General features: G+C 38.3%; 1 protein-coding gene across 1 annotated transcript; it reads left to right on the top strand.

Annotated features, from left to right (window-relative positions):
• Positions 1–23907: 23907 nt before the first annotated feature.
• On the top strand, positions 23908–24684 carry LOC101341778 (translocon-associated protein subunit gamma-like). Its single transcript, XM_023740896.1, is given in 2 exon segments — positions 23908–24365; positions 24368–24684. Coding segments are annotated over 2 exon segments (663 nt in total). The 5' UTR covers positions 23908–24019.
• The last annotated feature ends 644 nt before the right edge of the window (positions 24685–25328 follow it).

Here is a 25328-nt window from a genome sequence, read left to right as displayed (position 1 = left end):
GGTAGGCCACAATTACCCTATTACAGACTGGGTGGGAATTACAAGACCATGGTTATAAAGGCCACACACAAAAGTAATTAATCCAGCACACTTCTAAATTCAGACTAAAGGAAGGAGACACGTTGATCTGATTTTGACCATGTTTATTTTTAATGCCTTACTTTAAGCTATCTAAAGTTGGGAGTTAAATCTATGCTTGAGCTGATAGGAGGCAATTTTGAATTTCTAAATTAAAAATGCATGGGATAATAATCTTAAACATTGAGTTCCTGTCCTCCTAATTCCCAATATCTGTAGTGGATAGGAGAGCTCCATCCTACTACAGATATCAACCCTCTCATCCTACTCTCCTCTCTATTCTTAACTACAGTTTGAGGATTATATCTGTAACAATCTTAAGAAATTGCAAGGCTAGAAGAAAAATCCACAGCAGTCAAGGCTAAAAAGATAGAGAATTGAATAATGTCATATTATATTAAAATGAAGTCAACGTCAACATGAAAATAATGTTTTTTAATAAAAAAGAAAGCATCCACAACTACAACTAGTTCTTTCAACCAGTTGCCAATCAAGTTGATTCTGATTTATGGCAACCCCATGTGTGCCAGAGTAGAACTGTGCTCTGTAGGGCTTTCAATGGCTGATTTTTCAGAAAGTAGATCACCAGGCCTTTCTTCTGAGGTTCCTCTGGGTGGACTCCGATTGCCAGCCTTTTGGTTAGCAGCCAAGCATGTTATCATTTGCACTACTCAGGGAGTCCGATTGCTTCTTATTGCTGATAAAAATTGAGTAAGAATGTAGAGATTTAAAAAAAAAAAAAAAAGACACTCTTCCCAAATAAATTAACTTGTTTTAAATTTGATAGTGAGGCAAAACCATTTGTGAGGGCTTTTCTTCACCAAGTTTCTCTAAATACTATAAAGAGGTAGGAACATATTTCATTAGAATTCCAGGTCTGCTAAATAATATTGCAGTTTGTTATTGAAGCCTTGGGTGTTACTATGCTTCCAGAACTCTGCAAGTGGCTACCAAGCTACCTGTTGTTGGTAATTGCTATCAAGTCCATTTTGATTCATGGTGACCCATGCATGTCAGAGTGGAACTGTGCTCCAGAGGATTTTCAAGGCTGTGACCTTTCAGAAGCAGATTGCCAAGCCTGTCTTCTGAGATGCGTCTGGGTAGGTTCAAGCTGTAGTGGTAGTCGAGTGCTTAACTGTGCTACCAGGGACTCCCTAAGCTACCTAAATATGTACTAAAGGGGATAAAATCATATAAGAATTTACCATAATGGCAAGGCTTTTACTTGCAAGCAATAGAAGGATAATATGGGGTTCTTAGGGATTTATATTTCGGTATAGTATATTAGGAGACCTGGTAGTGCAGTGGTTAAAAGCTACAGCTGCTAACCAAAAGGTCAGCAATTCAAACCCACCAGCTGCTCCTTGGAAACCCTATAGGGCAGTTCTACTCTGTCCTATAGGGTTGTTATGAGTCAGAATCGACTCGATGGCAACAGGTTTGGTTTTGGTTTTCTGCAGTATCTTAGTTGTAAAGACAATGTTGAAGTTGTTGTCAAATGGAATAAAGATAATTTGTTATTGTGTTTTATTATCATCCAAACACTTTGACTGTGTACATCCTTTCCCCAATTACTGACCTTATCTTTCCCTCATGCCTCCCAATTGATACAGATCTGGAAAAACTAGAATACATTTCTTTGTCAGTGAAAATATTTGAATGTCATAAAGACAATGAGTTGCTGTCTCCATTTTTACTTATAAAATATGTTTTATATGCTCATGGAAACAGAGTCTGAGAGAAAAATGAAGAAGTGCTACATTTATTAGCTGAAAGTATGAGCGTACTCTAGATATCCTACACATAAATTTTGAATTTCTAAATTAAAAATGCATGGGATAATAATATTGAACTCCTGCCTCTGGTTTTGAAATTTTTGATATTTTTTCATTTAAAAGGACATTGGCAGGATTCAGCAGGGGATATTGAATCCATATTACAAAGAATACCGAGAACAAGTAAATGAGTTAGCCTCTGTTTGCAATTTGTCACTGTCTAAATTCCTCAGAGATATAGAAACTTACTGAAAGAGTTTATGTTTTGTTGGAACACTAGAAAAGTTTAGAGCAATACTTTTTATAAAAAAAAAGTTCCTACTTTGAAAAATATGATTACACATACAGAAAAGAGAAGTTTTATCTTTCTTTTCCACTGCAAGTCCATTCTCAATGGAGCTATCATATACAGGCAACAATTTAAAAAAATATGAAATTGAAATAATTTTTTTACTGAGTATTCTTTAAAAAATCATTTTGAATAGTGAATATATGCACATGTAAAATATCCATAAGGTACAAAATGAAATACAGTGAAGAGTAGATCTTTCCTCCTTTGATGCCCAACCACCCAGTTCCCACCCTAGAGGCAACCACTGTTAATAGTTTCTTATGAGTACTTCCTCGGACATTCTTTACATTTATAAACTTGTCCATACTTATATTCTTTACTCCATTAGTAGCAGACTATATACACTGTCATTCAATAAGTTTTCCCTGAATACTTACTGAATCTAGAAAGTAAAAGAAAGACAATACTGGACATCTTTAGCCAAACGAACTTTGGCCCACAAAATACTAGCGAGACTTCTTCTTCCCCTTCCCTCCCACCCATTAAATATGCACAGAAGTTTCTATTTTGCACTGAGACATTGCTGGGGGGTGGAGGAAGGAATTTGGAGTGTTGGCATCTGTGGTTGTGGGGAGCTAAGGATGGCAGTTTTCTGGCGCTGACACTGAGTTGGACTGACCAACTCAGAGACGTGGCAGTAAGAAATGTAATGGAACTATTTTTTAGGAGTAATTTGGTGGGTTCTTGAGAAAGAAGAGCCATTTCAGAGACCTGGTGACCAAACATGGCACAGGATTGAGAAGAAGGCTGTTTCCTCCTCTTGGAACCCACCAATGAGCTGACACTCCTCAAATCTGTAGGCAGAGAATGTGGAAAATTATAAGCCAGGGTAGGAAAGGAAGGAAAAAGCAGACACCATGCAGTTACCTATTGGTTTGTGGGCATGTGAGTGGCACATTTTGGGGAACTCCCAAGAATAACTTGGAGGTGTTTGGAGATGAGCTAATTGCTAGTCATTTCCCCAGTTGGGGCACTTGCCATCATAATTTGGGTATGAAAATAGACTTTGATTTTATTTTATACTCCTAATCTGGTGAGGTCTGGAAACTTGGATTACATGTAAAAATAGAAAATACTAAACATGCAGCATATGCGATATACTGTAACAAAACGGTGAAATGGAAGTTTTCATTGAGAAACGACAGATATCCATTTCAAGTTAAAGTGCTGGACCAGGATTTACAAAGGAAGAAGTTGAGAACTAGTTAGCAATTCTTAAACTCCCCTCCCTTATCAGGAATATAAAAGGGTGGAGAAAGGGATCGAGATATAACTTAAGAGGATTTTCTGGACAGCTTCACTAAGAGTTCAGCCTTCATACAAGGGCAAGTTCTCAGGGATGCCTGCCCCTCATCTTAAGCCATACCTTTCTTTATCTGGACCACCTGGAGTGTCTGGTATTGTGTTCCTCAAAGGTTGGAGGACACAGTGGACTGGTGTGTGATTCTCACCTGAGAAATCTCAAGGGTGAAAGGTAGGCTGGGTAGCTACAACAGACAAGCTGAAGGAGAAGTGGTTGTGTTAGGGCCCACCATCACTTCCAGAGCTCAATGGAGCAACAAACTGATTAGCGTTTCCTGTGGATCAGATGCAGGCCATGGACAAGACAGCTTGGGCTTGGAGTCATCCTAGGTTCTTTCCAAGAGGATGACAGAAAGTAGATGGAGGTATTGTCAGATTTCTAGGGGCTAAGGAAAACGTAAGTAACCAGATGGAATAGAAATAGTCATCCAGTTACAGAGAATTTCAGGTGGGTGTTTCCAAGCAATTAAGTGGGTTCTCAAAATAACCCACTAAAGTGTCTCTCAGTAGAATCAGCTTTAAGTAACAGCCAAGCCCAGGTGGTGCTGCTATTATATCACTAGTCAAAGAAGCCCTGCTCCTACATCTATCCCATTCCCACTAGCTCCATCCCCGGAAGGGTCAGAAAGCATGGATGAGCCAGTAAGGAGGAGGAATAGAAGCACTGGGTGAGAAGAGAGAAAACACTGACTATACTTTAGGGGAGAGGAGAAGCCTCAACTTTCAATCAAGTTCAGAAGTTTAATTACTACAATGAACTGAACATTTTCACAAAATAAGACTCTTCAGCAACTAATAATAACTGTAGAGACCAAACTAGATAGAAACTTCATTCAGCACAACAAAATAAAGAGGTTAAATAAATTTTAACAAAACTGGACCGTAGGTCTGCCTCCTAGTGCTTTTTACATTTTTGATAACTTTATGGTAACTATTCTATAAATATTATCCATTCCTTTATCCTGACTACAGTGTCATGGCTGGCTCTTTGAATTCTCATACTTCTTTTCAAGTTATTCTCATTACATGATCATTGTGATTTCTGATCTGTGCTCTCTTAATTTTATCCAAGATTGAATTTTAAGTTTATCATATTTATTTCCATACGCTCTCTACCAGGTCAAACTTCTCATCAAGGATATTCAAATTAAAAATAGTTAAAAACAAGCAAAACCAAGTTCCATGTTTCAATGTTTTTAGTAGTTTATAGAATCAAGCCAATTTCTTCCAAACCTTGATAGATTAAGACAATTAACTGCCAAACTAGTTTATATTTGAAGGTATTGCTTCTTTTTGTCATAGGATCACATAAATGAAGCAAGAACATGTATTTCTTAACTGGCCAGAGCTGTTCTTGCCAAAGGACACATCTCAATAAACGCCATAATATAGTCAAGAAAACAGCAGAATGCTTATTGAGTTAAAACAACTGTGATGGTTATTTTAATGCTATTTAAGAGGTAAGGTTTCCAATAGGTATTGAGATAATAATGGTTTTCTCGTATTCTTTGTTTTTTTGCTTGCTAAAATGAATGTATTTCTGAAAGAAAATGTGTTTCAGATTGCTAACATTATGATACTTTTCTTGATCAAACAAATCATGCCAAGTGTGCCATGAGCCCCACATCTCATTGTGATGTAACTCCCAGAACTCTGTCTTTTAATATCAGGGGTGGGCCAAGGAGTGTAAACTAATTATACTTCACATTCAGGAAACTGGACCAGAATAAAAAGTGCCCCTAAACCATTACGAGAACATAGGTATCCATATTTGGTTGTTGTTTCTTTTATCAAAAGGAAAAATTTTCTATTTTATAAAAATATAGAAACATGTATATAGTTTATAAGGTCAAATAAGGCATATTAAAATACAGTAATGCCTTCCTTCCCCCTTTTCCTTATTCTAATTTCACTCTCTACTGAAACACATCAAACTCATTGGTAGTTTTTTTTTTTCAGTATTTGCCTCTGTTTTTCTAAATTATAGTCATATACTGCCATGTCTTAGTTTTATAGTTTTAGATATTTTAGATATTGGATATTAAGTTACTGCTGCTCAAGATGAAAATCTACTTCTCTGCTTTCTCTGCCTACTCATTACTCATCCCAATTTTTACATTATTATAATATATAAATATTCATACCTGCTAAGCCTAAAAATGTACCATGATTAGATTTACTTTCTTGTAGAAGCTTTTACTTTTTCCCGGGGTTAGTAATTGCCTGATTTTTGTTGTTGTCATTGTTCATTTTTCTCTATATTATTTTCTATATTTCTTTCCTAAGGCTGCTAGAAATCTATAGAATCTTTCTAAATCCTATTTTCACACAACCACAATCAACAGATGACATATTTACCTTATCTTTTTCCTGGAAACCTCCTTCCACCCTCCTGTTCTATTCTGTGGGGCAGCTAAAAGAGCTATTACTATAGAAAGTCCCTTCACTACTTTCCTTTCACCTCTCTCCTGAATTGGAGTCCTGACTTCTGTCTTCTTTTTCTTACTTTTTTTTTCAGTTTTCTCATTTTGGTGATACGCATCCTTCAATAATTTTCTAAAAAATAGAAAATGAATATTGAGAATTTATTCTGTTCTTATACTTGACTGTCAGTCATTTATGGTATTGCTTAATTACCTTTATGAGCCCTGGTGGCATACTGGTTAAGAGCTCAGCTCCTAACCAAAAGGTCAGCAGTTTGAATCCACCAGACACTCCTTGGCAACCCCATGGAGCAGTTGTACTCTGTCCTATAGGGTCACTATGAGTTGGAATCAACTCAACAGCAATGGGTTTTTTAAATTATCTTCAAGCCTCTAGAGTTGTGGTTGAGAAATCCAAAGATATTTTAATTTTTATGTGACTCCTGATGTTTACATGTGATTTTTTTTTTTTTTATCCTCATTGCAAACTTTTAAAATCTTTTTTTTTATTCCTAATATTCTGCAATTCATGTCAATGTGCCTCCATTCGTTTTGCTGGAACATCAGAGGGTCTCTTCAGTCTAGAAACTGATACCATTCAATGACTAATATTGGGACCTCTGGGAAGCAGATGCCAGATGGGATTAGATATGCAGGAAACTTACTGGGAAAAATGCTTGTGAAGGTAAACAGGAAGGAGTGGGAACAGGCAGGTTGAGACTTCAGACTGCTAAGCTACTCTCACACTTGTGAATGAAAAGCTGCAATGTAGGAGGATTGGGCTAGAAAAGTCAGACTGAGGGTCTGTCCTAAGAAAGTTCTGGCTAGGTTGATAGGGAGTCTTCAAGCCAAAGTTGTCCTGCATCCTGCAGCCAGCAGTAGTACATCTGTCATGCTCAGTCATTGGCAGTGAGTAGCCCAGGAGACATATGAACTCTGTGAACATGGTGGCGGATCCAGAGAAGTAGCAGCTGGGACAGTCAGTCAGAGATGCTCCCTGCAGCAGGTTCTCTTTAAGAGGATCTGAGCAAAACATCTTCATGGCTGCCACACCCACCCTTGCTCTACACACGTCAATCTCTCCACACAGGTTTGGGAGAAGTTCCTCCAGGTTTCTCATGGACCTCTTTTGAGAGAAAACTTAAAAAGTGGGAAGTTAATGAGATGCACTAGAATACCTGTTGATGTAGTTGGTCTCAGAGCAGCAACTGGTACTCATCCTCTCGCTTTCCCACTATCCATTCTAAATTCCCCTCCCTCTTAGCTATCATACCGGCAGATCTTGGTAACTTCCCTGGTGGTGTGGCCAAAAGCTTTATTGGTGAAAGGTCTGAGCTCTTGGTAGTCATACCCTTTTCACGTTGAAGTTGTTCCACATAACCATTCCCAGTTCCAACAGGGAAAGGAAATTCCGGGAGGTACCCACTTGGATCTCCTGGGTCCCATGTACATTCCTCTCTGCTCCATTTGTTTAAAAACAACCCTACTCCTTCATATTAACATCATTAAACTAGCCAAAATGGTAAACTCGTGGATGGGAATAATTATGGCTCTATGAAAAATTAGGTTAAAATATTTCTAACTTTAGGATATTTGGAAACTGTTGACTGATTAACAAAAAAGAGAAAAATTATTTATCTTTAATGTGAACTGGGGTAGGGGAAGGGATAAAATCTATCTGCTTTTTGAAATTATCCACAAAGTGAAAAATCCAAGACCCAATTCTGACAGCAGAAGGAGAAGCTACCTAATTAATTACAGAGTTAGAGCCACTGAAGGGATGACAAGGATCCTTTGGTCTAACCCCTTCCTCTAAGGAGGTTAGCAATGAAATGTTCCAAGACTAATGTTTTTACCTCCTATTTTTTGAGCCCTTCATAGAAATTCCATAATCCCCCTACACATTTTTTTTCTGTTTGATTGCTTTTAGAATCAAAAAGAAGCTTTATAAAATAATAGTTGTTAATATTCTGTATTTGTAAAATCCAAGGCAAGTAAAGTCAGATGATGATGGCTAACTACACTTCCAGATAACCATAGGGAATGAGGAATTGTTAATTTTTAATCATAAATCCCCTGGCCCACATGGATAAATCTGTATTCAGTCACCAGTATCCATACGATCCACTGAGAAGCACTGCTCCAGGATAGACATCCTTAGTCTGTTTTAAATAAGAGTAGACTTCAGAGAATGGGTGGAACATATAACCTGAAGGTCTGACTCTGTGAATCAGAACTTTGGGAAACCACAGTGTATTATCTGGCAATTAAGCATACCCCATTGATAGAACCTGAATCCCAGATTGGTCTCACGCCTTTGCTTTAGGATTAGCAAAATAGCCCATGGAGTCTGAGTGGTTTTGTTCTAGTGCCATGGTTCCCACCTACCGCCTTCTTCTATAATCCCCTTTCAACGGGACGTGGTATCAAAAATACCGCTTCCGCCACCATGCATTAAAAGGCAATAGAGTTCAAGATGTTTCTCCTGTGTCTTCTGAAACCAAGCATTTGCCATTATAAGACTTTTAAACAAAATTCAAAACAGTGTTCTTGGACCAGAATTTCAAGGGAGGCCCCTACAAAGGCCGCCAACTCCATGGTTTTCAGTAAAAGGAACTCCTGCTTCAGTCTTTTGAAACCTAGTTCAAGTAAAATACTATTCTCATACGAGAGTCTGAATCACATTTTCTCTGTCCACACAGCTTCTACAGTCTTGCCAGAAAGCATTTACCCCTCTACTTCCTGATTAAAAAAAAAAAAAAAAATCTGGCTGGCCTATTTTTAATATGCTAATTATCTCCATCTGTAAGCACTTCCTAGCCCCTTCAGCTTTTCTTGGCCCAATCTAACATCCCAGCATCTCTTCCAAAGGAAAAAAAAAAAGTGGATATCAGCCTTACGGCTAGGGGCCAAGGTACATAAAACGAGAATTGAAGCCTTCCATAACTAAACATAAACATAGATGCAAATTAGCAGCCAGAATTTTAACATTAAGTCTTTATAAAGATAAACAAACTTTATAGGACTTTGTTTTCACATGGTTCCTGTGAAGAATAGTTCCCCAATATACTTAAACCTTGGGGATTCTTTCATATACTTTCCCACATATATAATAAAATCGGTATCAGCCTATTTAAGTGAATCAGTGGAGACCATGATGTTAAGTCTCCAAGCTTTCTACAGACCATGACTGTTTTGTCCTCAGACCATATATTTAGCTATAAAAATTACATGGGCTACCACATGAAACTTCATACTGTGTGATGAGGGCAATAACATCTTTGAAAAGTGAACTACACTTTCAAAATAATATGTTTTCTTTGGCTCCTTGGAATTTGTTTTTAAAATAGAAGAGGGATTAAAGTGAAGCTCCGCCATTTTTAGCAGAAGCTCCATTTCGTGCTTTCTGTTTGGGCAGCAAGCGAATGAACCGAGATTGAAACCAGTGTAATTTCTTGGCAGATGTGCGAGGACAGTAATTTCAAAGAAAGACTTTTTAACTAATTCATGGGAGAAGGCTTTTGGTTTATATAAAATTTTTAGAAATCAGAGAACATACTTTATTTCTTTGTGTTTTAACCATCAGAAAATACTCCAAAGGCCATAAATTGATTTTAAACCCTTGTTGTTGTTGTTGTTCTGACTCATAGTGACCTTGTATATTACAGAATGAAATGTTACCTAGTCCTGTGCCATCCTCACAATCATTACTATGTTTGAGCTCATTGTAACAGCCACTGTGTCAATCCATCTTGTTGAGAAACTTCCTCTTTTTCATTGACCCTCTACCAAGCATGATGTCCTTATCCAAGGATTGGTCCCTAATGATAACATGTCCAAAGTAAGTGAGACGAAGTCTCGCCATCCTTACTTCTAAGGAACATCCTGGCTGTACTTCTTCCAAGATAGATTTGTTCATTCTCCTGGCGGTCCATGGTAGAATCAATATTCGTCACCAACACCATAATTCAAATGCTTCAATTCTTCTTCAGTCTTCTTTATTCATTGTCTAACTTTTACATGCATATGAGGTGATCGAAAATACCATGGGTTAGGACAGGCACATCTTACTCCTCAAAACCCTACACACTCCATATTCACTCTCCCCACCAAAGACTGGTTTTCTGAATTAGCCAGAAGAAAATTTTAGAAGCAGGTGTTATTGGCTGGAAATAACCAAAATCAAACAGAAAACAGTTTGTGGATGTAACACAGTGTAACTTGGACAAGTTGTTGTTGTTGTCATTAGGTGTTATTGAGTTTGTTCTGATTCATAGTGACCCTATGTACAACAGAACGAAACACTGCCTGGTCCTGCATCATCCTCACAATCATTGCTATGTTTTGAGGCCATTGTTGCAGCCAGTGTGTCAATCCATGTTGTTGAAGGCCTTACTCTCTTTCACTGACCCTTTACCAAGCATGATATCCTTCTCCAGGAACTGGTCCCTCCTGATAACATGTCCAAAGTATGTGAGATGCAGTCTTGCCATCCTTATTTCTAAGGAAAGTTCTGGCTGTACTTCTTTCAAGATAGATTTATTCATTCTTCTGGCAGTCCATGGTATATTCGATATTATTTGCCAACACCATAATTCAAAGGCATCAATTCTTCTTTCGTCTTGCTTATTCATTGTTCAGCTTTCACATGCATTTGAGGCAATTGAAAATATCATGGCTTGAGTCAGGCACACCTTAGTCCTCAAAGTGACATTTTTGCTTTTCAACACTTTGAAGAAGTTTTGTGCAGCAGATTTGCCCAGTGCAGTGCGTCTTTTGATTGCCTGACTGCTGCTTCTGTGGGTGTTGATTGTGGATCCAAGTAAAATGAAATCCTGGACAACTTCAATCTTTTCTCTGTTTATCATGGTGTTGCTTATTGGTCCAATTATGAAGATTTTTGTTTTCTTTATGTTGAGGTGTAATCCGTACTGAAGGCTGTGGTCTTTGATCTTCATCAGTATGTGCTTCAAGTCTTCTTCACTTACAGCAAGCAAGGTTGTGTCATCTGCATATCGCAGGTTGTTAATGAGTCTTCCTCCAATCCTAATGCAGTGTTCTTCTTACTAAAGTCCAGTTTCTCAGATTATTTGTTCAGCATATAGATTGAATAAGTATGGTGAAAGGATACAACCATGACACACACCTTCCCTGACTTTAAACCACTCAGTATCCTCTTGTTCTGTTTGAAGGACTGACTCTTGGTCTAGGTACTGGTTCCTCATGAGCACAATTAAGTGTTCTGGAAGTCCCATTCTTCACAATGTTATCCATAATTTGTTATGATCCACACGGTTGAATGCCTTTGCATAGTCAATAAAATACAGGTAAACATCTTTTCATTATTCTCTGCTTTCAGTCAAGATCCATCTGATATCAGCAATGATATCCCTCATTCCATGTCCTCTTCTGAATCCTCTTCTGAATCTAGAGGGACCTAACTACCACCAAGAAAGAAGAGCAGGGAGCAGAGTGTGTCCTTTGGACCCCGGGTTCCTGCACTGAAGACCTCCTAGACCAGGGTAAGATTAATGCTAAGACACATGGAGATCTCCAAGGAACGCTGGGCCCACAGTTGTTGAAAGGAGTTAAGGACCTTCCCCCACAGCTGACACAGAGAGAAAGCCTTCCCCTAGAGCAGCACCCTGATTTCAGACTTCTAGCTTCCTAACCTGTGAGAGAATAAATTTCTGTTTACTAAAACCATCTACTTGTGGTATTTCTGTTATAGTAGGACTCGATAAATAAGACGTCTGCACTATCTCTGGTGTTACAGCTCTCACTTCCTTCTGAGCCCTCGCCAGAATAAGACACCTTACTTCTCAAAACCCTACGCACTCCATGTTCACTCTCCCTTCCCAAGACTGGTTTTTTTAATTAACCAGAAGAAAACTTTAGGAGCAGATGTTATTGGTTAGAAGAAAAAAGCAAAATCAAGCAGAAAACAGAGTTTGTGGATATAACTGGCTGTAACTTGGGCAAGTTATTACTTTTCTCCAAACTTCATTTTTAGTCCTTAAACAAAGAATCTAGACTCAGTACTCAAGTTTTCCTTACAAACTAGAGTCCTAACTGGCTAATAGCTAATATCACCTTGGTTGAGACCTCAGGCTTTACCTTAATAATTTGAGCAAATTTTGCATCCTATTTACTTCATAATATTTTAAGGTGCGCTTTAACACAAAAATAAGCCTTTAAATTATTAACTCTAGAGTAAATCCACCAAGGATCCCTGGGTGGTGCAAACAGTTAACACTTTCAGCTACTAACTGAAAGTTGGAGGTTTAAGTCCACCCAGAGACACCTTAGAAGAAAGGCCTGGTGATCTACTTCAGAAAAATCAGCCATTGAAAACCCCGTGGAGCCCACTTCTATTCTAATTCATGTGGGGTTGCCAGGAGTCAGAATTGACTCAATGACAACTGGTCTTTATTTTTTTTTTTTTTAATTTACTATGTTTATTTTGTGTCTTGGAGAGATCTCTAGCACACTGCCACCTGCCCCAATTTGAAAACCATGGCATGAGACACATGTTATGTAATTGTATTAAATGAAGTAAAACCACATGCAACATCCACTCTCTTTAAAAAATTTCATTAACTTTCAATTACATAAGTAATATATGAATACATACTTATTGTAAAAACTCAAATAATACAGAAATATATAAAGAATCTAAATTGCTCTTTATTCCACTTCCCTCGCCAGAAGTAACTAAACGATTTGGTATTACGTCATACTTGTAAAATTAATTATATACCTATACATAATTTTCTAGTATAAATAGTAGATTGAACAGTATCCACTTGCAAATACAAGGCATTTGTTTTTTTTTTGGATATGTCTGAAATAGTCTATTATCACAAAGTAAATGTCTTTCTAAAGTCTAGCCTGCCTTAACATACTTTGATCTTCAATCACATTTATGACTGAAAATTCACATTCAGCTGTAACAGGCAGATGAATTTAGGAGAAGGTAAATAGTAATCCAGGTAGAGCATATATGTTAAGGTTGATGTATGAGGTGGCATCTAGATTTAAAAACATAAATACTGCCGTATTTCTGATTCTATTTGGCATTCTAATGAGAAGCTTCAATTGACCTTCTCAAAATGAGCCCTGAATTGCCTTTGTAGCATCCTCTTGCTTTTGGTAATAACAAATCCATTATTCCAAAGGCAGCAAAGATCATGGGGCTACAATTAGAGTCCTGCTTTAGCGCTACTGCCAAATCCCGTCCTGGGATTTTCTCTTTCCTTTTTTCCTTAAAGCTATACTTTAAAATATTGATCAGACTCAAAATTGGACACATTGCCTGGGAAATTTGAACTCCCGAGATATTAGACACCAAAGAAGGAGGAAATAAGCAGCGTGGTGAGAAGTAATTTACATGAACGGGGACCTTTGTGGGTGTAACTATTAGTCCTGCCTGACTAGGTTTGGACTTGGATTTATTCTGTCCCTTTTATTGTTCCTTAAATTTAGCAAGACAAGTATTTTCCCTAGCTGTAACCTAAATCATATTGTGTGGGTCATTTGATTAGAGGTCATAAATAGCACTGCAGTCATAATAGGTTTTTGTAAATTTATTGGATTATGTTTTTGTGGCCCTTGAGTGGATGTCCCTTGGGCCAGTTAATTCATGCATTTTTCATTAGGATGAAGGAATTCTTTAGGAGCTTTCAATATGTTTGAGTATTTTCTTTAAGAAGAAATTATCTTTTTGTTTTAATATGACATTTGCTCATTGTTGAAAATTTGGAAATACATATAAAGAAACAAAAACACAAATCAGCTATAACTCTACTATTGTTAGGTGTTGTCTAGTTGATTTTTGACTCATAGCAACCCCGTGTAACAGAATAGAACTGCTCCATAGAGTTTTCTAGACTATGAAGGAGCCCTGATGGAGCAGTGGTTAAAGTGCTTGGCAGCTAATCAAAAAGGTGGTGGTTTGAGCCAACCAGCCGCTCTATGGGAGAAAGATGTGGCAGTCTGCTTCTGTAAAGATGGCAGCCTTGGAAACCCTATGGGGCAGTTCTACTCTGTCCTATAGGGTCACTATGAGTTGGAATCAACTCGATGGCAATGGATTTGGTTTTTTAATCTTTATGGGAGTGAATCGTCAGGTCTTTTCTGCTGCAAAGCCTCTGTGTGGGTTCAAATGGCCAACCTTTCAGTTAACAGCTGAACACTTACTGTTGCACCAACGGGGCTCTTCATAACTCTACTGTTCAGTGATAAGTCTTTTAGGGAGGCACTGGTGGTTACCTACCCAGTGGGTATTTTGATTTTTTTTTTCCCTTTTAAAATAAGCCAGATTTTGTTAACAGTCAATATGCCCAGACCTAGAGAATTAATCATGATTTGTTTAAAGCAAGCATGGGCAATAACAATATTTCTTGCACTGTTTAAACATGTGATCCAGTTGTAGCCTGTGAGATAAAGAGAAGTCTTCTGAGGGTTCTGGCAAGATTTTACTTCCTATTAAGAAGGTTGCATTTTAGGAGAAAGCCTTTTTTTGCTAACAACCATTTAACTTCTTTTTGTGAATGCGGTCGTATGAGTATGTAAGGCTTGGAGCTGAAGCAGCCATCTTGCAACCAAGAGGTAACAAGCTGAAGGCCAAAAACTGACATGCTGAGAGCAACAGAATGGAAGACTAAAGGAGAACTGATCTTTCATGATAGAGTTGAGCTGTTAAACTAATACTAGTACAGCCTACCTCTAGACTTTCTGTTTTAAATAACTGTTCATTGAGTACTGTTGATGAACCTGACTCATTTGAATTGATCCACCTACTATTAATATTTTTGGTGTATTTCATTCCATATTTAAGTATTTTTTTCAACATTTGAGATTACATAAAACACACAGTCTTGGTATGTTGTTGTTGTTTTTTTTTTTCACCCTGAATTTTTTTCTAAGTCTATATATATCCCTTCAGAATGTAATTGAAAAAAAAATTTTTTGGTCAGAAAATTCCATCATATTGGTGTATACTTATGTTTAACTTTATTGGTAGAAATCTAGGTTGTTACTTTATTTCAATATGATAAATAACTCTAGTAAGAAAAATTTTGTACATATTTTTTGTACATATTTTTGCTTTAGGAAATATTCCTAGAAGTGGTTGCTCTGTACTTTGTTATGCAAGACTCTTGCATTCATGCTACCTGAAAGGAAGGATTTAAGCAGGTGATGATTTTTTTTTTCTTACCTAACACTTCTACCACTCACATCCTCCTCCTCTCTGAAGCAGTGTTCATCACCAATGGCAGAAATGGCACAGCCCACAGACCTTCACAGTATTCACACGCACTTGCCTTTTCTTTCTAGAATACAAGGCAAGCAATGTGGATAAGTGTGTCTTATAAGCCTGAATGGTGTTAGTCACTAGGCTGTGTGTTTAGAGTCACACACTATGCTGTAGTAGTCCTAGTAATCCTGAGTGACAGTGACACCAGGGGCTCTTTAAAGCATTTTTTTTTTGCTTGTATTTGTGTTATGCAGGGCCACTTAAAGTACAGGGCTCAAGGTGAGGTCCCTCTTGCCTGACTATTAGGGCAGTGATTATTTAAGTATGCTCTTGAATAAAGGCCAGTCATTATTTTAAAATGAAGGAAATTACAGCATTTTAGCCTGCATTTTTTCAAATCGGGATTTATCTTAATGGATTTTGTCTTAGGGTCATCATGTCAATAACTCTGTATGTGTGGAGGCACATGGAGTTTGAATTCTTGGTTTGCCTTTGCGTTTCGATGATTGATACCTCTTGTATATGTTCACCTCTATTGAAATGATGATCAGGCATTCATAATGGGTTCTTTTGATAGATACAGATGTATAGCAATTTATACATACATATGAGTAAATATAAAATAAAAGGCTGCTGTGGACTCCAGCACCAGATGGATTCTATATAAAGCTACATAGCACAAGTGATTTATTTTGGAACAATACAATTACCAAAAGCAGAGTGACACATTCCAATTTCTTTACTAGAGCTCCCATTTTCATAGAACTTGTTGGAGTCTTTGGTGCTATTACTCAGTACACATGATGCTGTTAAATTGATCAAAACGTTGAGACTACTAGTTTTATTACTAAACGTTTTATATGAAAGTGGAATACACTTAAATATTATTATAGCCACATAATGGCCCGTGTCAATGGCATTTGTGGCTGGTTTGTAAAAAAATCTGTACTCTAGGCAAAAATCAATTCCTTCTCTGTTGAGATATTGTGCTTGTTAATCTTGTGGCGATGGGTTTGTCTTATTCACTTGAGCAGGGAAGCAGAGCGTACAATGGATGGAGTTACATGAACTAGGAATCAGGGAACTTGATTTTTAGTTCTAGTTCTGTCACCAGTTGTCTCTATGACTTGGCCCAAGTCACTTCTCCTCTCTCATCTATGTGATAAATAGTTCTCTGGATGATTCCCATGTATCGAGAACAACCAGGTTGTGTGGGAAGGGATTTGAGGAGTATGCAATCAAGTTGAGTAATATACCTGGGTGATATGGTATAAGGTGTTGGTGAGTCAGGTGAAGACTCATGGGCAGACAGGGACTGTGTCTGCTGTCATCTGCCATCATTATTAGATGGTCTTATCTGTAAAAGCAGCACCATACACAAGACAATAATAATAGAAAGAAAGAAAAAAGCCCTATCAATTCAGAAAGGTCCCAATTATCAGCTTTGACAGCGTTGCTAAGAATCTAGTTTGGGGGCTCTTATACTCACATGTTGAAGGTGATATAGGAAAATAAAATGGTAGCTCTAACCTCTGGCAGTTAAACAATTATACACTTCATTTTTCCAGAGTAGATAGGCAGCAAAAATCCTTAGGAGTGCCTCAAGGAAAATAAGCTAAGAAGTGATATTGTGGGTCTGACCAGTGGAGATAGTAGGGGGATATAAGATGAGATCTAGGCAATTATTATTTTTTTAAATTTTATTGTGATAAAGTATATATAACAAAAAGTTTGCCATTTTAACTATTTTTAAGTGTACAGTTCAGTGACATTTACCATGTTGTGCCACCATCACCACTGTCCATTCCAAAACATTTTCATCACCCCAAACAGAAGCCCGGTACCCCTACAACTATAACTCCCTATTCTCCCCTGCCGCTAACCCTTGGTAATCACTAATAAACTTTGTCTTCATGCATTTGCCCGTTCTATATATTTTATATAAATGGGATTATACAATATTTGCTCTTCTCTGTCTGACTTACTTCACTCAGCATAATGTTTTAAAGGTTCATAATGTTTTAGTGGAGTCCTTGTGGCGCAGCGGTTAAGAGTTCAGCTGCTAACCAAAAGGTCAGCGGTTTGAATCCATCAGCTTCTCCTTGGAAGCCCTATGGGGAGGTTATACTCTATCCTATGGAGTTGTTATGAGTTGGAATTGACTTAACAGCAATGAGTTTGGTTCGGTTTGGTAATGTCTTAGCATTCATTTCTCTTTATGGCTGAATAATATTTCATTGTGTATATATACTACATTTTGTTTGTTCATCTGTTGATGGACACTTGGGTTATTTCACTTTTGGGCTATTCTGAATAATGCTGCAATGAACATCGGAGTACATTCATCTGTTTGAGCCACTGCTTTCAAGTCTCTTAGGTATATACCCAGGCAGGTAGTTTGTTTTGAATTTAATTCTATTTGTTAGAGCTATGGAAGTACTCATGGTACTATGATAGGTGAAGAAGCTTTCTTATTTTAGTAGAGATGCGCAGAAGGAATATCTTTTGGGGAACAAATCAGTTTCAAGTCTCAGATAATAAGAATGAACATGTATGGAGCATTGTGGTGTGCCAGTACTAAGTACTCACACCCATGCTTTGAAGTAGGTGCTCTTTACAGATTAGGACACTGAAATTTAGGGAGACTAAATAACCTGTCTAGGACACACAGTGCTAATGAACTGTTGAGTTGGGATCAAAAATCCAGGTGTGTTTGCCTCCATACCTCTAGTCCCTACCTTTATACAATAATGGTTCCATAATGGCTTTCAGAACACCTGCATCAAAAGTGGCATACTTGCCATCTCCCTTAGCCTTTATTTCTACTTCATTGCATTTACCGTCTGTATTCATTTCCTAGGACTTCTATAACAAAATACCACAGAATGGGTGGCTTATAGGAACGGAAGTTTATCCTTTCCCAGGTCTGGAGGGTAGAACTCTGAGTTAAGGACGTCGAGAGGGCCATGTTCTCTCTCAAGGCTCTAGGGGAAGATCCTTTCTTGTCTCTCTCAGCTTCTGGTAACCTCAGGTGTTCTTGGCTTGCGGCTGCAGCATAACTCCATCTTCATATGGCCATCCTTCTTCTGTTTGTCTCTCTGTGTTTCTTCTCCTCTTTTACAGAACACCACTCAGATTGCATTAGGATCCACCCTACTCCAATGACTTCATTTTAACTAATAGTATCTTCAAGATCCTATTTCCAAACAAGGTCATGTTCATAGGTACCAGGAGTTAGGACTTCAACATATCTTTTTGGGGGAGACACAATTCAATCCATAACACCATTATTACATATGTATTGTTAATTACCCATCTTCTCTACTGGGATGCAAGCTCCATGCTTTGCCCTCTGCTGAGCCCCAGGGTCTTGAACAGTTCCTGACACAGAGTGAGGGCCCAATAAGCATTTGTTGAATACATGTGGAAGTGAAGATTTGTTAAAGTAAGTGTCTCTGTAGCTCTTTTTTCTCATAATTGGGAATTTTTTTCTTTAGCTGTTATTTGTATTAATTTTAGCTATGGGAGTTATTTTTTGACATATACTCTTTAGTTTTAATGTTAATAGAAGATTAAAATATTGACACTGAGAGAGAATAAGTGTCACAGAAAATATATGAAAAATAGATGCTGGAAAATTTTCCCTAAATGGGAGCTAATAATCTCTCATTAGTTCAAAACATTTCATGGAATGGGTGAGAAAATAGGTAATTGATTCTGCTTTGGTCAGAGACACAGAAGGTCACTTTACTGAAAAATGCTTTGTAAAACTTTTTCAGAAAAGTGCTTTATCATTTTAGAATTTGAAATGTTATACGTTAGCTTCAATGATCCACTTCAGAAATAACTATTTTATCATGCTGTTCAGCAAAGATATTTGCTTTACAGCCTTCATGTATGTTGTCTGAAAGATTAAGAACAATGGATTGTACTGTAACTTCTGCACTCTCAAGGTGATGAAACAAAAGGTGCCTATTTATGTTTTCAGCAGTATTGGAATTAGCCCTGAGAATATTTAATAATTCAGGTACAATATAAATGCAAGAATAATTTTTTTTTTCATTTACTGCTGTCTGCCCTGGCCTTGAACTTTTAGACCAGTGTGACTCATGTGCCCGCAAGTCCTCTGGGAAATAAAAGCTGCTCTGTTTGCAGCTGTTGTCCTAGACTCCTGCTTTTGCTCCACTGTGCCTCCCACCTCTGGCCCCCACTGTGTGTCAATCCTGCTTACCCTTGGGCTTTGTCATTCCCTTCTGGTTCCATTCTTGAAGTTTGGTTTTGAATACTGGGTGGTTTAAAGGAATTTGGACTTTGGGTGCTCTCTGCAGACTTGGCTCATATTCAACCTCAGGCTTGTCCAACTTTGAGGATAATACGGTTTTGAGTACAATATCTTGTCCCTTTTAGTTTCAGTTCCCATGATCCAGACTTGCCATTAGTCTCCAAGCAGGGCCTATTCTGTTCCTCCCTGAGGAGAATTAGACAATTAGTGAGCTGGTAGGTATACTCTAGGTACAGATCTACTTTTTCTGTCTAGAAAAGGCCAGGTATAAGTCCTCCTGATGTGGAAAAAGTTCAAGCCATCCAAACAAGTGAGCCACTGTAAGAATGTAAAGTCTGTGGTCATACAAAAGTCCTTACAGTGCACCCTCTTTGGAGATAAACAACGTGGCTCATTTCCTAATCTTCTGAAGTGCTTAGGACAATATGTTGCAAGGCGAAGCAGGAATATGTATTTGCTGAATTGGATTCATCAGAGTTGCATCTCAATTTTGCCAAGAGATGGCAGATGTGAGCATACCCCTTCAGCTCAAACTGCGTTTACATAGTTCGACTATTATACAGTCCTTGAGTTTTGCTCTGCTCAAGCTCAGGTATAAAAGTCAGCTAGGCCAGTACTTATTTTATGTATTCAGTTCAGAGAGGAAAAATGATTAAGAAGAACCCACACTGATGCCTGCAGAGCGCTCTGCCACAGCATCATATGACACATCAAGCGACGAGGGTCCTTTCTCGGTTCATCACCAGTAGTGCAACAAAACTTGAAATAAATTCCACAAAGTCACATGGTCTCTATTAAGGAATAGGCTTTTGAAACTTACAAAGTATGGGTCAACAAAAAGAGAGGACACACATCTTTCCTTATTCCCAAAGAGAGCCTGGGAGGCCAAACAGCTCAGCTGTACCCACCATGGGTATCCATTTCAGGGAAGAGATGTTGCCACTCAGTATCTCACTCTTCTTCAAGGGCATGTATGAGAACAGCCTTCCCAGTGTGGGGGTCCTTAGACCCGTAAGACACCAGCCAGGCAAAGTTTAGATACTGGCTGTTTAGAGGCACTCTCTGGAAGAGCCAGCTGCCTGATGCTGGAAGAGCTAGAGGCTCATGGGAAGATACAGTTCCTCCTGCTTGGGGGCGGTGGCCACTAGTCTCATAGTAAACTGAGTCTGAGTTCATTTGCTACCACTGAGAGCCCAGAGTCTCAGAAAGTTCATTATCCAGGGAACCCCGAGAGAGTCTCAGGGCCATCTTCAGACAGTCTTGATAGTTGTACCAGACCACCTGTCTTGAGACATCAGTAATCATGCTATTTTAGATACACTTAAGAACTGATTAGCAGAATGGTCTGATTTGTAAAACATTGCACAACAGAGGTTTTTTGTTTGTTTGTTTTGTTTTTTTGCATTAATAGTTCTGTAGTTTCTATAGTTTGTTTACCTCTTACAGAAGCCAGGACAGGAAAATCACTGTGCAAGTTGATTCAGGCTACTCTTTAATATCAATGAATGGGGAGAGTGTTGGATAAAGAAGGGAAGATGGTAACTGGGATATAAATGTAATATGTCACTATAGCAGTAGTGGGTGGAGCAATTGTGTGGGTCATAAATTACAATTATAGGGTTGCTATGAGTTGGAATTGACTCAACGGCAATGGTTTTTTTTTTTGTTTTTTTGTTAATAAAAGGTGAACATGGCACACATTTCTTGATGTGCGTTTATTTTCACTGACCAAGCTATGGCATGCTTCAATCAATTAATCAATCACATACCAAGAGTATTGCTCAGAATTTTTTGATTGCAAATAACAGAAAAGCTAACTTAAACTAGTTTGACTAGAAAGGGGGAATTTTTATCAGTAAGTCAAATAAATAGCATTCGAGGCAGGGCTTCAGGGAAAATAGGAACTCAGAACTGCACATCACGTGGACTGTTGTCTCCGTCTCTCTTCTCTGCTATCTGTTTTGCATTCATTTCAGTAGCCTTTTCTACCTGTGAAGGCATGATTGCCTATAGATTTGGAACTTCCATCATCCCAAATTGCCCACAATCATAAAAGAAAATCTATTTTATTTGTGTCAGTTTTTAAAATATCAGGGGAGGATTCTAATTGATCCAGCTTGACTCTTGTGCCCCTGTGGCCAGGGTGACAAGATATCGTGATTGTGGTGGCAGCTATTGTGTAACTACATTGTTGGAGTAGGGTGGAGGGGTGTAGGGTAGAGTGGTGTCCTTTAAAACAAAGTATGTGCTCTTAACGTCCACCACCCATCTGTCAGTTTGTTGTAATGTGGTGGCTTGCAGAATATTGTCTGATACAGTGCTGAAAGGTGAGCCCTCTAGATTGGAAGCCCCTAAAAATACACAATGACAGCAACAATGGGCTAGAGCATACCAACCATTGGAGGATGATGGAAGACCAAGCAACGTTTCCTTCTGTTGTACGTGGGGTCACCATGAATGGATGCCTACTCAAAGACAACTAACAATAACAAGTTCTTAATATAAGAAGGGAGGTGTGCCCATCAAACAAAACCTTAGCCACTCATTATACCAGGTATTTATTGAGCACTTACTTTTCATCTGGCTTCAATATTAATGTCCTTTAGTTTCCTCGAACCCACAAACCAAAGATTGATTCACACAGAGTAGAAAGCCTCTGAAGAATGAGAATTTCAAAGCAGGTCTTCTACTGACAGAATTTTTTCTCTCCTGTTTAAAGGCAACATGACTTTAGGGGTTACATTTTTCTGTATGGTTTTGCTTTCCTAATTTTGTCATTCTTCAGAGTAGTCACTACTTTCATTGTGTTTCCTGGGAATTCATTTAAATGTCCATGAACTCAATTAGAGCTTTTAAAAATATGTTTCAAAGCAAACTTCAATCATAGTTTTATATAATGACAGTTCTTTCAGCAGTTCCTGAAGCTAGGCTATATCTTTCCACAACAGAAATGAATTGCAGATGAACTGATGACACAATTTTCTGGAATACTAGGCTTTTAAAAAAGTTTATTGTATAGGTCTTTTGTGAAATCTTTCTGTTAAAAATAATGTGTCGATTAGTGAACTGGAACATTCAGCCCATTTTCAATGCTGTAACATTGAATTATCTTAATGGTATAAGAAACAGGTGCTGAGTGAATTTTAAATGACATATACGTGAAAGAAAAATAATTGTAGACTCCTAAAATCAGCAACACAATTTTCAAAGATGTCGGAGAAAGCAATATTTACATGTTACTAAAATGCATTTGCTTTGGAGGCCATGAATAGAGGCTAATAATGTCTTAGGGTTCTCTAGAGAAACATACTCAGCTTCTTTCTCTCTCTCTCTGTTGTTGTTAGGTGCTGTCGAGTTGGTTCCGACTCATAGTAACCCCATGTATAACAGAATGAAACATTGTCCGGTCCTGTGCCATTCTCACAATAATTGGTATGTTTGAGCCCATTGTTGCAGTCACTGTATTAATTCATCTTATTGAGCGGATAGAGAGAGACAGAGACAGAGATTTACTTCAAGGGATTGACACACATGATTTTAGGAGGCTGGCATAGGTCAGGTGACAGGCTGGAGACTCATGCAGCATTGTGTCCCAAGCTCCATAGGTCAGGTCTCCAAATCCCTGGGTCAGGCTACAGGAAGAATGACAGTGGCAGTTCTGTCAAAATATCTATTTATAGTCTGGAGGTGGAACACATCAACTCCCTCTTTGCTCTTATGACTTTCAATTGATTGATTACATTATGGAAGGGAATCTGCTTTACTTAAGGTCAGCTGATCTAATCACATGTAACTATGTAACTATTTCATAACAGCACATGTAACTACTCCATAACAGCAACTAGAATAGTGTTTGGCCAAACAACTTGGAACCATGGCCTAGGCAAGTTAACACATAACATTAACCATCACAGCTAGTATTAGGAGCCTTCAATGTTATTTAGACACTAATCGTAGCTTATCTAATTAATTTTGAACAACATGCCTAAACTCTGAATTTATTTATTAATATCCAGGAATAGGTTTGGCATTAGTCTGCATGAAAGCTGAGTCTAAGCACAGGTAGACTGGAAATAAAAAGGATTAAATTCAGGGAACCCACCACTGCCTATTGTTTCCAAAACAACTAACTTTGGGGGTAGAAGCTTTCTCTCTCTTTCTCTATGTCTTTTTCTTTAATTTTAAAGGATGTGTACCATTATTACAAGGAGCCCTGGTGGCACAATGGCTAAGTGCTTGATGCCTAACTCAGAGGTCAGCAGTTCAAATCCACTAGCTGCTCTGTGCAAGAAAAGATGTGGTGATCTACTCCTGTAAAAGATTACAGCCTAGGAAACCCTATCGGGCAGTTCTAGTCTGTACTATAGGTTTACTGTGAGTCAGAATTGACAGCACATAACAAAAATAACAACTACCATTATTTCGATCCCTGGGAGATGCTAATAGTTTGCACTTGACTACTAACCTAAAGGTTGGCAGTTCAAACCTACCCAGTGGCACCACAGAAGAAAGTCCTGGCAATGTGCTTCCATAAAGATTACAGCCAAGATGTCTCCCAATGGCAGCTCCAAGCGGCAGTCTGAGGAGGATCGGTTCCTGCAGGACTTCAGCTGTACTCTGTCGGCCAAGTCCTTGGCGCTCTTCTTCAGGAATGCCTTCATTGTGTCGGCCATCCCCATCTGGCTCTATTGGCGAATATGGGACATGGATCTTATTCAGTCTGCAGTTCTGTATAGTGTGATGACCCTAGTAAGCACCTACTTGGTAGCCTTTGCATATAAGAATGCAAAATTTGTTCTCAAGCACAAAGTAGCACAGAAGAGGGAGGATGCTCTTCCCGAAGAAGTGACTCAGAAACTTTCTTAGGCTGACAATAGAAAGATGTCTCAGAAGGAGAGGATGAAAGAATCTTGTGGAAGAAGAACGAAGTTGCTGAGTATGAAGCTACAACATTTTCTATCTTTTATAACAACACCCTGTTCCTGTTCCTGGTCATTGTTGCTTCCTTCTGTATCCTAAAGAACTTTAACTCCACTGGGAACTACATTTTGTCCATTAGTGCATCATCATTACTCATTGCCCTCCTCCCCTGTCTACTGGCCCCAAGTAGACCATGCGGCTCCCTGGCTCTGAGTCTCTGGGTGGCCTGTGGTATATGGAAAAGCAGCAGGGTGGTCCAGGTGGGCGACACACAAGATGTTTTTATAGTCTAGAATTTGAGGGTTTAAAACACCCAACAAAATGTCATTCAGTATTTGCATATTGGCTCTTTTTGACAGCTTTTTGAAATTAAATGAGTTGAAAGGGAACCTCAGAGTGCCCTTTTCATTAAAAGGCAAGATGCATCTTGCAATGTGCCATAATCACAAGTGGAGAAAATGACTCGTTTCCTCGGTCTGTCAGAGGTCACCATAACCTGGGCTGAGCTGTTATTGTTTATAATAGTCGCAAGAAGTTAATAACTGGTTCTCTGAGTACCAAGCATAATATTATAACTTTTTATTGAAGCAGAAATATCAGAATGAATCCTCTCCCTGAGAGAGCTGAACAGAAGTCTCATGTTCATGAGGCTCTGAATTAGTGACTTGGAATGATTCAATTAAAGTTAAAAATGTGGTTTCAGGAAAAAAAAAAAACATATAAAAAAAATAAATATAAATATATTACAGCCAAGAAAACTCTATGGAAAAGTTCTACTCTATACTACATGGGGTCGCCATGAGTTGGAATCAACTCAAAGGCAACGGGTTTGTTCTTTTGTTTTGTTTTTTTTGGGTATCACCATTAACGTAATGTATTTGATAGATTTCACTCAGGCATTTTGTTAGCATTTTGTGTATGTTCACTTCCACTTTCT

This window comes from Trichechus manatus, unplaced genomic scaffold (assembly GCF_000243295.1).
Source record: "Trichechus manatus latirostris isolate Lorelei unplaced genomic scaffold, TriManLat1.0 scaffold00167, whole genome shotgun sequence".
Taxonomy (NCBI): domain Eukaryota; kingdom Metazoa; phylum Chordata; class Mammalia; order Sirenia; family Trichechidae; genus Trichechus; species Trichechus manatus.
The sequence above is the reverse complement of the archived record's forward strand: the minus strand, read 5'-3'. Positions and strand labels throughout refer to the sequence as shown.